Source organism: Mustelus asterias, chromosome 8 (assembly GCF_964213995.1).
Source record: "Mustelus asterias chromosome 8, sMusAst1.hap1.1, whole genome shotgun sequence".
In the NCBI taxonomy this organism is placed as follows: domain Eukaryota; kingdom Metazoa; phylum Chordata; class Chondrichthyes; order Carcharhiniformes; family Triakidae; genus Mustelus; species Mustelus asterias.
In genome coordinates, this window is record NC_135808.1 from 20,950,826 (window position 1) to 20,967,189 (window position 16,364).

Below are 16,364 nucleotides of genomic sequence, written 5' to 3' on the forward strand. Positions count from 1 at the left end.
GGAAAACCTTCGCCCAAAAATATCCCCGATGTAGATTCTATCTTTGTAGTCTTCTCTCTGAAGAATCCTTCAGGTCATGCTTCTTACGATGGTTAATCTCTATAGGGTCATCACTGGCAAACAAAGGACTGCGCATGTCTTTTATCTACAAATTCTTCACTTGCTTCCAGAAGATTCTCTGTGATCCAGCCAATTGTGTAACTGATCACATGGCTCGAACAGCCAGTGAAATCACTTGTAAATGATTCATAGAGTCATAGAGGTGTCCAGCATGGAAACAGGCCCTTCGGCCCAAATTGTTCATGCCGCCCTTGTTTTTTAAACCCCTAAGCTAGTCCCAATTGCCCGCATTTGGCCCATATCCCTCTATCTTATCCATGTAACTGTCTAAATGCTTTTTAAAAGACAAAATTGTACCCGCCTCTACTACTACCTCTGGCAGCTCGTTCCAGACATTCTAGACACATTCCAGACACAGACTCTCTCTGTGAAAAAATTGCCCCTCTGGACACTTTTGTATCTCTCTCCTCTCACCTTAAATCTATGCCCGCTAGTTTTAGACTCCCCTATCTTTAGGAAAAGATATTGACTATCATACAGTCATAGAATCATAGAGGTTTACAGCATGGAAACAGGCCCTTTGGCCCAACTTGTCCATGCCACCCTTTTTTTTAAACGCCTAAGCTAATCCCAATTGCCCTCATTTGGCCCATATCCCTCTATACCCATCTTATCCATGTAACTGTCTAAATGCTTTTTAAAAGACAAAATTGTACCCGCCTCTACTACTACCTCTGGCAGCTTGTTCCAGACACTCACCACCCTCTGTGTGAAACAATTGCCCCTCTGGACACTTTTGTATCTCTCCCCTCTCACCTTAAACCAATGCCCTCTAGTTTTAGACTCCCCTACCTTTGGGAAAAGGCATTGACTATCAAGCTGATCTGTGCCCCTCATTATTTTATAGACCTCTACAAGATCACCCCTCAGCCTTCTACGCTCCAGAGAAAAAAGTCTCAGTCTATCCAGCCTCTCCTTATAACTCAAACCATCAAGTCCCGGTAGCATCCTAATAAATCTTTTCTGCACTCTTTCTAGTTTAATAATATCCTTTCTATAATAGGGTGACCAGAACTGTACACAGTATTCCAAGTGTGGCCTTACCAATGTCTTGAACAACTTCAACAAGACGTCCCAACTCCTGTATTCAATATGCTGACCGATGAAACCAAACATGCTGAATGCATTCTTCACCACTCTGTCCACCTGTGACTCCACTTTCAAGAAGCCATGAACATGTACCCAAGATCTCTTTGTTCTGTAACTCTCCCCAACGCCATAATATTAATTGAGTAAGTCCTGCCCTGGTTCAATCTACCAAAATGCATCACCTCGCATTTATCTAAATTAAGCTCCATCTCCATCTCCATAATAGCATAATTATGCCATTATGCTTAGTTCAAATGGCATGTCTCTCACATAATGACAATAAAATTTGATGCCATCAAGTTTACTGGAAAGTAAACAACTTCCCATATTTGGTCAACACAGGAAGCTTCAGATCACAGTTTCCAGGCCAGGTCCCTGGCTGAGAGCAACTTTACGATCTGCACCTGGTTTTAATAATAAGTTTACCAAAAATCCTATCATGCTTAACTCTCAGCCAGAATCGCCCTTTTAAAACCAACATTGCCATCATTGTTCTTAAAATCATTGTTGTCGTCACTCTTTCTCTGTAATTTACAGTTTCAGGTGGATTCAGCATGGAAGAAACACGCGGGCCGCAATGAATTATCATTAACGGTTCTGTCAGAGACTCCAGCCAAAGTATTTGTGCAGGCGATGGATACCAGGCTAAAAGAAATGACCACACAAGACACAATCAGCATGAGGAAGGCAAGTCTGAGACTGGAAATTCCAAACCTATTTATCATTCCCCCACATTATCATCAGTATAATTTACGTGTATAACAAACAAGAAGGGACCCAGTCCTAAACCTTGTGGTACGCCATTGGACACCAGCCTCCAGTCCCTCAAACAACCTCCTACCACCACTCTTTGTGTCTATTACTAAGCCAGTTTCTGATCCATCTCACCAAGTTTCCCTGAATTCCATGTGATTCAACCTTCTCAACCAATCTCCCATGTGGGACCTTGTCAAAAGCTTTGTTAAAATCCAGATAAACTACATTAACTGCACTTCCCTCATCCACAAACTCAATTACATTTTCAAAAAATCCTATTAAATTTGTGAGGCATGACCTCCCTCTGACAAAGCCACGATCCTGAATAAACTCATGCATTTCCAAATGGAGATTAATTCCCTCCTTCGGAATTTTTTCCAGTAGTTTCCCTACCACTGACGTGAGACTCATCGGTCTGTAATTCCCTGGTTCATCTCGACCACCGTTCTTGAAAAGTGGAACCACATTGGTCATCCTCCAGTCCTCTGGCACTTCCCCTGTGTAAGAAGTTTAACAACACCAGGTTAAAGTCCAACAGGTTTATTTGGTAGCAACCAAATAAACCTGTTGGACTTTAACCTGGTGTTGTTAAACTTCTAACTGTGTTTACCCCAGTCCAACGCCGGCATCTCCACATCATGACTTCCCCTGTGGCCAGAGAGGAATTAAAAATTTGCGTCATTTGGCCTGAATTTCCAATTACCCCCCGCAATGTTAACTGATGCTTCATTAATTGCCCTGGTTCTCTGAGATCAAGGTAGAAATGCCCATCTCCAGCAAAAGAGAATCTAACCAGTTCCCCTTGACATTGAGTGGCATCACCAGTGCCAAATTGCTGCATTAATATCCTGGGGGAGCATTGACTGGAAACTCAACTGCACTGAATATATAAATACTGTGGCAACAAAAGCAAGTCTGAGACTGGAAATTCCACGGTGAGGAACTCATCCCCTGACTCCCCCAAGCCTGTCTAGCATTGACAAGGCACAAGCTAATCTGGAGTACTCATCACTTGCTGGGTTAATCGTGGCTCCAGCAACATTCCAGCAGCTAAATGCCAGCCAGGGCAAAGCAGCTTGCTTGATTGGCAGCCCATCCATAGACATTCAATCCTTCCTTCACAAGTGCCATAAACAAGATGCGATGCAGCAACTTGTCAAGCCTCCTTCGACTGCAACTTCCAAGCCTGCAACATCTACCACCCAGAAGGTCAGGTCCAGCAGACTCTGGGGGACACCAATACCTCCAAGTTCCCCTCCAAGCCACACACCATTCCGACTTTAAAGTTTATTTATTAGTGTCACAAGTAGGCTTACATTAACACTGCAATGAAGTTACTGTGAAAATCCCCTAGTCGCCACACTCCAGCAGCAGTTCGGGTACACTGAGGGAGAATTTAGCACGACCAATGCACCTAACCAGCACGTCTTTCGGACTGTGGGAGGAATCCAGAGCACCCGGAGGAAACCCACGCAGACACGGGGAGAATGTGCAGACTCCACACACACAGTGACTTAAGCCGGGAATCGAACCCAGGTTCTTGACTGTGAGGCAGCAGTGTTAACCACTGGGCCACCATGCCGCCCCATCAGTTTCAGTCTCATCTGGCGCTATATCTAACATTCCCTCTCACACTCCTGATTGACCCAAGGTTGGACGGGTGAGTGACAGGGTGGACGTTGAGGTTAACACATCCTGACTCAATGGGCCGAATGGCCTCCTTCTGCACAGTCGGGATTCTATGAAAATGTCCCAGAAAACATCCTAACCCTCAAAGAAGCATCATAGTTCATTTATTTATTAGTGTCACAAGTAGGCTTACTTCTGCAATGAAGTTACTGTGAAAATCCCCGAGTCGCCAGACTCCGGAGCCTGTTCGGGTACACTGAGGGAGAATTTAACACAACCAATGCACCTAACCAGCACATCTTTTGGACTATGGGACGAAATCAGAGCTCCCGGGGAAACCCACATAGACACAGGGAGAAAATGCAGATTCCACACAGACAGTGACCCCAGCCGGGGATCGAACTCGGGTCATTGGCGCTGTGAGGCAGCAGGGCTCACCACTGTGTCACCATGCAATTACTATTGCCGTTGCTTCACTGTCACTGGGTTAGATCCTGGAACTTCCTTCTTGATAGCACTGTGGGTGTACCTACACCACGTTGAGTCTACCTTCTCAGGGCATGGACAAAAAAATACTGCCCCCTGTTAGTGATGCTCATATTCTTGGAGGGAAAAGAATAACAGTATTGTGATCGCTATCTTTTCCTGAACTGTTCCGTACGTAGTCCGTGTCAATTTGTGTGTCATCTTAATTGAACCCATTCGGTGTGAAGTCCACAGAATCTGGTAGAAAGCAAGTCTAGCACTTCGCCTAATACTTAGAAATATAGAATCCCTATAGTACAGAAGGAGGCCATTCAGCCCATTGAGTCTGTACCAACTACAATCCCCCCCATGCCCTATTCCGATAACCCCACACATTTACCCTGCTAATCCCCCTGACACTATGGTCAATTTAGCATGACCAGTCAACCTCACCCACACATCTTTGGACTGTGGGAGGAAACCGAAGCACCCGCAGGAACCCACGCAGACATGGGGAGAATGTGCAGACTCCACACAGACAGTGACCCAAGGCCGGAATTGAACCCAAGTCCCTGGCACTTGGGAGGCAGCAGTACGAACCATTGTGCCACCGTATCGCCCAAATGGTGAAGACTAATTGGTGGGATATCAAATCTAGCTTTGCACCACGTCTTCCTGATGGGAAGGTTAAAATGGGCCTTGGATTTCTTAAATTGGAAGCGTTCTATTCTCCTTCCCTTACTGTGCAAAACATAGATATCCATTTGCAGAGTCAAATACGAAGCACACTCATCTACCAGCAATGGATTTATTCTGCATTTCCTTCCACTAAGCAGGTCTTTGAAGATTTGACTTCCTACGATTTAGGTTCAACATACGGAAGTGGGAGCAGTGCTGTCGATGTCTTCCATGACTCCGGACTGCATCTCCTCTCCAATCTATTGACATCACTTCCACAATCTGCGGGTAATGTATTGTAAATCACTCTGACACCAAACCTATCGGGTAATATATTGTTAATACTATGCAAGGTTACGGAGTTAAGGCAGGGGAGTGCGAATACTGTGATGAGGAGGGAGGTGGTAATGTCAGTGGATTAGTAATCCAGTGACCCAGGGTATTGCTCTTGGGAGCCCGGTTTCGAATCCCACCACGGCAGATGGTGGAACATGAATTCAATGAATATCTGGATTAAAAAATCTAATCGTAAACATGAAACCATCGTGGTCAAAATCTGTCTGGTTCACTCATATGTCCCTTTAGAGAAGGAACTTCACTGTCCATACCTGGCCTGGCCTATGTGTGACTCCAGATCCATATCATAGATTATCATCGAATTCCTTCAGTGCAGAAAGAGGCCATTTGGCCCATTGAGACTGTCCCGACCACAATTCCACCCAGACCCTATCTCCATAATCCCACATATCTACCCTGCTAATCTCCCAGGCACTAAGGGACAATTTAGCATGGCCAATCCACCTAACCCGCACATCTTTGGACTGTGGGAGGAAACCAGAGCACCCGGAGGAAACCCACGCAGACACGGGTTGAATGTGCAAACTCCACACAGAGAGTGACCCAAGCCAGGAATCGAACCTGGGTTCCTTGAGCTGTGAAGCAGCAGTGCTAACCACTGTGCCACCGTGCCACCCAATATCAATGTGTGCGATTCTTAACTGCCCTCTGAATAGGTTTTGCAAGCTACTCAGATCAAGGGTAATTGGGGATGGCGAACAAATGCTGGTGCTTGCCAGTCACACCCACATCCCATCAAAGAGTTGAAACAAAAGTTGAAAACTCAGCGAGACAGTATTTTTTATTTATTCATTCATGGGATGTGGGCATCACTGGCGGAGCCAGCATTTATTGTCCATACTAAGGTGTGGTGAGAGTGATTGCCCTTAGCAAGGCAACATTTGGCCATTAAGGAGTCTTCACCATTGCTGCCTCACAGCACCAGGGACCCGGGTTCAATTCCATCCTCAGGTCTGTGCGGAGTCTGCACATTCTCCTCGTGACTGCGTGGGTTTCCTCTGGGTGCTCCAGTTACCTCCCGCACTCCAAAGATGTGCAAGTTAGGTGGATTGGCCATGCTAAATTGACTGTAGTATCAGGGGGATTCGCAGGGTAAATATGTGGGGTTACAGGAATAGGACCTGGTTGGGATTGTGGTCAGTGCAGATTTGATGGGGCGAATGGCCTCCTTCTGCACTGTCGGGATTCTATGATTCTTATCAAGGTCAGTCAGAATCAGAAAATAAATCCTCCATTGGCTGAAATCGCACCGTGCTCAAAGGAAGATCACTGTACTTGTTGGGGATTAACCTCCTCAGCCCAAGAACATGACCATTGGAATTCCCCAGGGCCGGCCCAACCATCTTAGCTACATCATCACCAGATTTTTCACACCATCCCTTTGGTGCAGACGGAGGCCTTACGGCTCATCAAGTCTGACCGACAACAATCCCACCCAGACCCTAGCCCTTTAAACCCAGGTATTTACCCTGTTAGTTCCCCTGGCAATTTAGCCTGGCCAATCAACCTAACCCGCACATCTTTGGACTGTGGGAGGAAACCAGAGCACCCGGAGGAAACCCACGCAGACAAGGGGAAGAACGTGCAAACTCCACATCGATAATCACTCAAGGCCGGGATCCCTGGCGCTGTGAGGCAGCAGTGCTAAACACTGTGCCACCATGTTGCTTCAGAAATAGAGATGTTCATTTATCAATTGCAGAGTGTTCAGTCCCACCTATAAGTGACTATTGAACAACAATGTGCCTGTATGCAGCAAAACCTGAGCCTGAGCAGGTTTGGGATGATGAATGAGAAGTACCACACCATAGCCAGGCAGTGACAGCCTTCAACAAGGGAGAATGTAGATCCCTCCCCTTGTCATAGAGTCATAGAGGTTAACAGCATGGAAACAGGCCCTTCGGCCCAACTTGTCCATGCCGTCCTTTTTTTTTAACCCCGAAACTAATCCCAATTGCCCGCATTTGGAGCATATCCTTCTATACCCATCTTATCCATGTAACTGTCTAAATGCTTTTTAAAAGACAAAATTGTACCCTCCTCTACTACTACCTCTGGCAGCTTGTTCCAGACACTCACCACCCTCTGTGTGAAAAAATTGCCCCTCTGGACACTTTTGTATCTCTCCCCGCTCACCTTAAACCTATGCCCTCTAGTTTTAGACTCCCTTACCTTTGGGAAAAGATATTGACTATCTAGCTGATCTGTGCCCTTCATTATTTTATTGACCTCTATAAGATCAACCGTCAGCCTTCTACGCTCCAGAGTAAAAAGTCCCAGTCGATCCAGCCTCCTTATAACTCAAACCATCAAGTCCCGGTAGCATCCTAGTAAATCTTTTCTGCACTCTTTCTAGTTTAATAATATTCTTTCTATAATAAGGTGACCAGAACTGTACACAGTATTCCAAGTGTGGCCTTACCAATGTCTTGTACAACTTCAACAAGATGTCCCAACTCCTGTCATTCAAGGTTCACTGTTGAATCCCACACCAACATCTGGGGTTGGCGGGTGGTAGACGGGATGGTTGGGGGGGGCCGGGGCGGGGGCCGGGGCGGGGGGGGTGGGGTGGGTGGTGGGGGCGGGGGGGGGGGGGGGGGTGCGGGGGGGTTGGGGGGGCGGGGAGGGGTTGCGGAACATGATGAGTGGGAAAGACGACTGAGCAGAGATTTTACAGGATTACTCGCCACATAAATACTGTGGGCGCAATTCTCCAGCCATTCGCGCCCAGCGCCGAATGCCTGTTCTGGATAATTTGTCACTCAGCCTTGATCCCAGAATGATATTCTGAATCCCCGCCCCAAAGACTGATTAGAGATCAAATGTTATGATAATTGGCTAAGGCGCCCAAACGACAGAGAGCATTTTCAAGTTGCCGAGAAAATGACTCATGCACAGGGGTAGACATTAGTCAGTGTGGTTTTCTCTAATTAAAAAATATTTCCTCGTGAATTAAAGTTAAGTTAAAGTTAATGTCAAAGTTTAATTATTAGTCACAAGTAAGGCTTACATTAACACTGCAATGACGTTACTGTGAAATTCCCCTCGTCGCCAAACTCCGGCGCCGGTTCGGGTCAATGTTCCTAACCAGCCATCTTTCAGACTGTGGGAGGAAACCGGAGCACCCGGAGGAAACCCACGCAGACACAGGGAGAACGTGCAAACTCCACACAGACAGTGACCCAAGTCGGGAATAGAAAGCGAGTCCCTGGTGCTGTGAGGCAGCAATGCTAACCACTGTGCTGCCCATATTCTGCCACCCATTACTTCATATTCACACGGTGGCACAGTGGTTAGCACTGCAGCCTCACAGCGCCAGGGACCCGGGTTCGATTCCCAGCTTGGGTCGCTGTCTGAGTGGAGTCTGCACATTCTCCCAGTGCCTGCGTGAGATTCCTCTGGGTGCTCCGGTTCCCTCCCACGCTCCAAAAGACGTGCTGGTTAGTTGCATTGGCCACGCTAAATTCTCCCTCAGTGTATCCAAACAGGCGCCGGAGTGTGGCGACTAGGGGATTTTCACAGTAACTTCCCTGCAGTGTTAATATAAGACTACCTGTGATTAATAAATAAACTTTACTTTAATCATAGAATCCTACAGTGCAGAAGGAGGCCATTCAGCCCATTGAGTCTGCACCGACCACAATCCCACCCAAGCCTTATCCCCATAACTCCATGCATTTCCCCTAGTTGGTCCCCCTGATACTAAGGGACAATTCAGCATGGCCAATCCATCTAACCTGCACATCTTTGGACTGTGGGAGGAAACCGGACCAGCCGAAGGAAACCCACACGGACACGGGGAGAATGTGCAAACTCCCCACAGATAGTGACCCAAGCCGGGAATCGAACCCGGCTCCCTGGCGCTGTGAGGCAGCAGTGCTAACCACTGTGCCACCGTGCCGCTCCACACAGTTTAATATTCACTGTTGAATTTGCTTCCAGCACACGTTCGGACCATCTCGATCTAAAGCAGATGTGCAGATCCGAGTCTAACCTTCGCGATGTAAAATACCAATAATGTCCCAGTCAAACCAAGAGCAGAAAAGCCCAAGCCGGATTTGTAGCTCACATTATTGTTTGTGCTTCTCTCTATATAGTTCATTGTCAGCTGATACATCCAGCAGTCAGTGGCAGCTCAATATGGTAAGTGGAACCCACAGGGAGAAATGAATGTTTCAGGTATAGGAGACTCTTCCTCTCTGTCCTCGTGTATTAGTTTGGCTTCTCGGCCTTTTGGCTAAGATCAAGCATTGGATTAAACCCAAGGTGGGTGTAATGTCTTTTCTTGTCAGCATGGTTCTTCCTTGTGGGAACAATGAATTGGATTTAGTTTCCTTGTCTTCGGCTCTGGCGAAGGGTCATTCAGAATTGAAACGTTGGCTCTATTCTCTCTCTACAGATGCTGTCAGACCTGCTGAGATTTTCCAGCATTTTCTGTTGTTGTTTCAGATTCCAGCATCCACAGTATTTTGCCTTTATCTTATGAATTGGATTCAGTTTGAATTTGGTTTTTGGAGCAAGAAAGGAGATGGATTTGGACAGCAAGGTAGCACAGTGGTTAGCACTGCTGCCTCACAGCGCCAGGGACCCAGGTTCGATTCCTGGCTTTGGTCATTGTCTGTGTGGAGTCTGCAATTCTGCCTGCATCAGCGTGGGGTTTCCTCCGGGGGCTCCGGTTTCCTCCCACAGTCCAAAGGTGTGCAGGTTAGTTTAATTGGCCATGATAAATTGACCCTACTGTCAGTGGGGCTAGCAGAGTAAATACATGGGGTTACAGCGATAGGGCCTGGATGGGATTGTTGTTGGTGCAGGCTCGATGGGCCGAATGGCCTCCTTCTGCACTCTGTAGGGATTCTATGATTCAGGCACGCCCAGTCCACTCTGGAAATTGGCTTTGTAACTTTAAGAATGGAGTAAAGCCTCAAAAGAATGTGAGTTTGAAAGATTAGTTATTAGTGTCACAAGTAGGCTTACGTTAACACTGCAATCAAGTTACTATGAAAATCCTCTAGTTGCCGCACTTCAGCACCTGTTCGGGTACACTGAGGGAGAATTTAGCATGGCAAATGCACTTTATCAGCACTTCTTTTGGACTGTGGGAGGAAACCGGAGCACCCGGAGGAAATTCACACAGAGAATGTGCAAACTCCACACAGACAGTGACCCAAGCTGGGAGTCCCATGGGTCTCTGGCTCTTGTAAGGCAGCAGTGCTAACCACTGTGCCACCGTACCTGGGACCCCCAACTGCTGGAGAGGGTTGGCATCTTTGAGCAGTAAGAACGTTTCCAGATTCCTGGCTTGTGACTTTTTTGTGGGGGAGTTTTGGTTTGTTCCATAATCCACAACATGTGAACACATGACGAGACAACAGTAAAACTTACATTTGGGGAGGTGATGGTCCAGTAGTATAATCATTAGACCATGAATCCAGAAACTCAGCTAATGTTCTGGGGACCAGGGTTTGAATCCCGCCATGGCAGACAGTGGAATTTGAATTCAATAAAAAGTGTCTGGAATTAAGAGTCTACTGATGACCATGAAACCATTAACCATTCAGAAAATCTCATCAGGTTCACTAATGTCCTTTAGGGAAGGAAATCTGCCACCCTTACCCGGTCTGGCCTACATGTGACTCCAAAGCCATAGCAATGAGGTTGACTCTCAACTGCCTTACCTGGATAGTCACATGAGCAGCCTGGGAATGGAGGGATACAAACGATTGGTCTCGTTGGACCAAGGAGCGGCACAGGCTTGGAGGGCCGAAGGGCCTGTTTCCTGTGCTGTACTGTTCTTTGTTCTTCTTTGTTCTTTGCCCTCAGGCATCTAGGGATGGGCAATAAATGCTGGCCAGCCAATGACGCTCATGAACCATGAATGAATAAAAAATAAAATTTACATAGTGCCTTTAATTGGGAATTCCAAGGTTTAGTACCTCCGTATAGGAAAGCACAGTCACTGATCATGCAGCACTTAAAACTAGGGACCTGCCAGAGGTCAGAATTGGAGTAATAAACTCTGAGGTTTGTGGGCCTGACGGAGGTTACAGAAATCGAGGAGAGGGAGTTGAGGGGTTTGGATGAGGCCATAGAGAGGTTTGAAAGCACGGATGACAATTTTAAAACCGAGAGCTGGAGTCAATCACCTGAATACTCCGGCTGCTCACGCCCGTGCTGCTGAAACTGAGGATGGAGAATTTGGCACTCAGCCAAATCTCTGTTCACTGCAGCGGGACCAAATATCCCACCGGTGGGAAGGGCCGGCGAATCCCACGCAACGTATTTTATTCTTTCTTGTTGGCATCGCTGGCAAGGTGAGCATTTTTTGTTCATCTCTAATTGCCCTCGAGAAGGTGGTGGTGAGCTGCCGTCTTGACCAGGTACACCCACAGCTCTGTTAGGGAGGGAGTTCCAGGATTTTGGCCGAGCGCCAATCAAGGAACGACCGATATATTTCCAAGTCAGGATGGTGAGTGGATGGCACATGTGGTGGTGTTCCCAGGTATCTGCTGCCCTTGTCCTTCTAAATGGTAGCGGTTGTGGGTTTGGAAGGTGCAGCCTGAAGAGGTTTGTGTTCCTACAGTGCATCTTGTGGGCAGTGGACCTCTTGCACCAATGTCCTAGGTTGTGGTGACTATTCTCCAACAAATAACAGACATCTGTATTGGGAACTTGTTATCTTCTTAACTTGTGGAGGAATCAGGTTATTTCTTCCAGCAAACAATTTCTTCTGTCATTCTCTGGTTTTTGTATGTCATCTTGGCTGAAGAGACTTGGCAACCAATGTCTCTTCAAGCCTTTCCTCTAGAGCTTTGATAGCGCATCCTTTGAAGTTAAAGTTATTGACTTCATTGAATCAGTCAACACTTCCCACTGCCTCAGAAAAGCAGCCAGCATAAGCAAGGACCCCACGCAACTCAGGCATACTCTCTTCCATCTTCTTCCGTCGGGAAGAAGATGCAAAGGTTTGAGAAAATGTACCAACCGACTCAAGAGCAGCTTCTTCCTGCTGCCATCAGACTTTTGAATGGACCTACCTTGCATTAAGCTGATCTTTCTCTACACCCTAAATACGACTGTAACACTACATTCTGCACCCTCTCCTTTCCTTCTCCCCTATGTACTCTATGAATGGTATGTTTCGTCTGTATAGCATGCAAGAAACAATACTTTTCACTGTATCCCAGTAAGTGTGACAAAAATAAATCAAATCAAATCAAATCAAATATTTTCTGCATAATTTATCAAACTGAAAAGCCAAGGAAGGGAACATATAATTTGTTAAAGATTCTCCTTCTGTCTTGCAGCTTAACACCTGATATTCACCCTTCCAGCTCCAAGCCGATTCAGCCTCCTTATGTTTCGATAGAACATGGTGAGTTAACCCGACTGTATTGTGCATTTTCGTAAGGTGCCTTGTCTTGTTCAATGGAAAAAAAAAGTTATTTTCTCAGAGGGGGACAGAATTTGTGGAATTCTTTAGTGCAGAGGGCTGTGGAGGCTGGGTCGTTAAGTATGTTTAAGGCTGAGATAGACAGATTTTTAATCAGTAAGGGAATCGAGGGTTAAGCGGATGAGTGGGGAAAGTGGAGTTGAGGAGTTGGGAGCAGCACGGTGGCACAGTGGTTAGCACTGCTGCCTCACAGCGCCAGGGACCTGGGTTCGATTCCCAGTTTGGGTCACTGGCTATGTGGAGTTTGCACGTTTTCCCCCCGGTGTCTGCGTGGATTTCCTCCGGGTGCTCTGGCTTCCTCCCACAATCCAAAGATGTGCGGGTTAGGTGGATTGGCCGTGATAAATTGTCCCTCAGTGTCAGGGGGCCTAGCGAGGGTAAATGCATGGGGTTATGGGGATAGGGCCTGGGTTGGATTGTGGTCAGTGCAGACTGGATGGGCCGAATGGTCTCCTTCTGCACTGTAGGATTCAATGACTCTATTCTATGACACCCAGAGGAAACCCATGCAGACATGGGGAGAACATGTAGATTCGAACCCGGATCCTTAGCGTTGTGAAGCAGCAGTGCGAACCACTGTGGCATCATGCGGGAGTAAGAAAGTTAGCAATAACTTCTGCCAGTTACAGAAACACAACCATGACATTGTGTAAACCTTAACAGCTAAGAATAATGTCCCAACGCACATATCCCTACAAACACTTGGCTTAGCACAGAAAGCAAGTCTGTTCATGTGATGCTGGATCTTGAAGCTTTGCAACACCTAATGTGAATAGACCTTTGGATATTGAATTGGAATGTTTTGCGCACTTCAAGAGACAGAGATACCACTTGCCTCTTGATTCTAACTAGCCAGCAGCCAGTAGAATTTCCCGTGAGAGACAAAGACTCTGCATCCAACCTACAGTCCAAACAGCTTCTGCCAAACTGAAAGGGGATTTCTCCTGTGAGAAAAAAAACTATCCAAAGGTCCCACCTGATCTGTCAATCAGTTGCAAAACAACAATTCCCAAAAGGATCATAAAATTCCAGCAAAAAAGAAAATTACTGCAGATGCTGGAATCCAAAACCAGAAGAGAAAATGCTGGAAAATCTCAGCAGTTCTGGCAGCATCTGTAAGGAGAGAAAAGAGCTGACGTTTCGAGTCCAGATGACCCTTTGTCAGACTTAAAAGACATAGAAAGGGTGAGGGAATGAAAAATCAGCCAGAGCCACAAAAAACAAGGGGCTTTCTCAGGAAACCTTGACAAGGGTCATCTGGACTCGAAACATTAGCTCTTTTCTCCTCATTTGGAATATTGTGTACAATTCTGGTCGCCACACAACCAGAAGGATGTGGATGCTTTGGAGAGGGTACAGAAGAGGTTTACCAGGATGTTGCCTGGTCTGGAGGGTATTAGTTATGAGGAGAGGTTTGACAAACTCGGTTTGTTCTCACTGGAACAACGGGGGTTGAAGGGTGATCTAATAGAGGTTGACAAGGTTATGAGTGGCAAGGACAGAGTGGATAGTCAGATGTTCTTTCCTAGAGTAGAAAAGTCAAGTACTAGGGGACATAGGTTTAAGGTTCATGGGGAAAAGTTTAGAGGAGATGTGCGAGGCAAAATTTTTACGCAGAGGGTGATGAATGTCTGGAACGCGCTGCCCGGGGAGGTGATGGGAGCAGGTATGATAGTGGCATTTAAGGGGCAACTAGACGAATACATGAATAGGATGGGAATGGAAGGATATGGACTCTGTAAGTGCATACAGTTTTAGTTTAGGCAGGCACCATGATCGGTGTAGGCTTGGAGGGCTGAAGGGCCTGTTCCTGCGCTGTACTTTTCTTTGTTCTTTGTTCTCTCCTTACAGATGCTGCCAGACCTGCTGAGATTTTCCAGCATTTCTCTTTTGGTATAAACCTCCAGCAAACTGCATTAGGCCCAGATTAAAAATAAACAAGAGGCCCATTATGTGGCTTACACAACAATAAAGGGACATTGGCTCAGATAGCACAGGGCCAAAATAAAAAAAAAAACAGGCCTCTAATAACTGCAGAGAACATGGTTAAAATACATTTCTTAAAGGCACAGTAGCATCACAATATGACCTGTAGCAAATATTAGATTGATTGTTTTGGTCGGTTGGTCCTGAACTTTGACGTGTTCAATGCTTTTGTGCATTTAAGGCGCCTTCTGGGTGTTCAGTCACCTTCCCGATGAAATGGTTCTTGATGAAGTGTCACACTCCGGATGACCAAGTGTAGGCTGTCAGCATGGGATAATGACAGCGGAGTTATGTTAAATGTTTCTATTTATTTTCAGGCACCGGACAAAGGACAGTTACTATCAAACAGAAGGAACTGGAAACTAGTGGTGAGAATTCCTTTGTCAACTCCCGGGAAAAATAACTTCTTGCATTATTTTTGCACTAAAGTTGCTCTCTGTTAATGTGGCTCGGGCACTTGATTCATTGTGTATTGACTGGCCTGATATAAAGGGCAGGAGAGCGTGTCCGACATCAAACATCAACAGTGATATCGAAATTTACAGAATCACAGAATTGTTACGCCGCTGCTTAAAAAAGGAAATAGACAAAAGGCGGGTAACTACAGGCCGGTTAGCTTAACGTCTGTAGTTGGGAAAATGCTGGAATCCATCATTAAAGAAGAAATAGCAGGCCATCTGGATAAGAATGGTTCGATTAAGCAGACGCAGCATGGATTCATGAGGGGAAAGTCATGTTTGACGAACTTGTTGGATTTTTATGAAGATGTGACTAGTGCGGTTGACGGAAGGGAACCGGTGGATGTGGTGTTTTTGGATTTCCAAAAGGTGCCTCACAAAAGGTTGCTGAAGAAGATTGGGTCACATGGAGTTGGGGGTAGGGTGTTAGCGTGGATTGGGGATTGGCTAAATGGTATTTGCTACCAAATAAACCTGTTGGACTTTAACCTGGTGTTGTGAGACTTCTTACTGTGCTTACCCCAGTCCAACGCCGGCATCTCCACATCATATCCGACAGGAAGCAGAGAGTTGGAATAGATGGTTGCTTTTCTGGTTGGCAGATGGTAACTAGTGGCGTGCCGCAGGGGATCGGTACTGGGGCCTCAACTATTTACCATTTATAGAGACAATCTGGAGGAGGGGACTGAGTGTAGGGTAACAAAGTTTGCAGACGACACGAAGATAAGTGGGAAAGTGAATCGTGTGGAGGGCGTAGAAGGTCTGCAGAGAGATTTGGACAGGCTGAGTGAGTGGGCAAGGATCTGGCAGATGGAGTATAACGTTGACAAATGCGAGGTTATTCACTTTGGAGGAAATAATAGCAAATTGGATTATTATCTAAGTGGAAAAAAATTACAACATGCTACTGTGCAAAGGGACCTGGGGGTCCTTGTGCATGAGACGCAAAAACCCAGTCTGCAGGTGCAACAGGTGATCAAGAAGGCAAATGGGACGTTGGACTATATCGCAAGGGGGATAGAATATAAAAGCAGGGATGTCTTGCTGCATCTGTACAGGGCATTGGTGAGGCCGCAGCTGGAATACTGTGTGCAGTATTGATTCCCTTATTTGCGGAAGGATATATTGGCCTTGGAGGGAGTGCAGAAAACGTTCACCAGGTTGATACCAGAGATGAGGGGTGTTGATTATGAGGAGAGACTGAGCAGATTGAGTTTGTACTCGTTGGAATTTAGAAGGCTGAGGGGGGATCTTATAGAGACCTATCAGATAATGAAGGGACTGGAGATTCTTTCCACTTAGAAAGGAAACTAGAACTAGAGGGCACAGCCTCAAAATAAAGGGGGGTCAGTTCAGGACAGAGTTGAGGAGGAACT

At 46.4% G+C, this 16,364-nt stretch overlaps 1 protein-coding gene across 2 annotated transcripts in view; it reads left to right on the forward strand.

The window, feature by feature from the left end:
- Positions 1 to 16,364, forward strand: part of LOC144496911 (complement C3-like) — an 83,567-nt gene that overhangs the window by 52,591 nt on the left and 14,612 nt on the right. For both annotated transcript variants that reach the window (XM_078217526.1, XM_078217527.1), the window contains exons 14-18: positions 1,747 to 1,896; positions 4,896 to 5,025; positions 9,192 to 9,237; positions 12,399 to 12,466; positions 14,848 to 14,895. In XM_078217526.1, the coding sequence (XP_078073652.1) occupies positions 1,747 to 1,896; positions 4,896 to 5,025; positions 9,192 to 9,237; positions 12,399 to 12,466; positions 14,848 to 14,895 (442 nt within the window). The remainder of the gene's footprint in view (positions 1 to 1,746; positions 1,897 to 4,895; positions 5,026 to 9,191; positions 9,238 to 12,398; positions 12,467 to 14,847; positions 14,896 to 16,364) is intronic.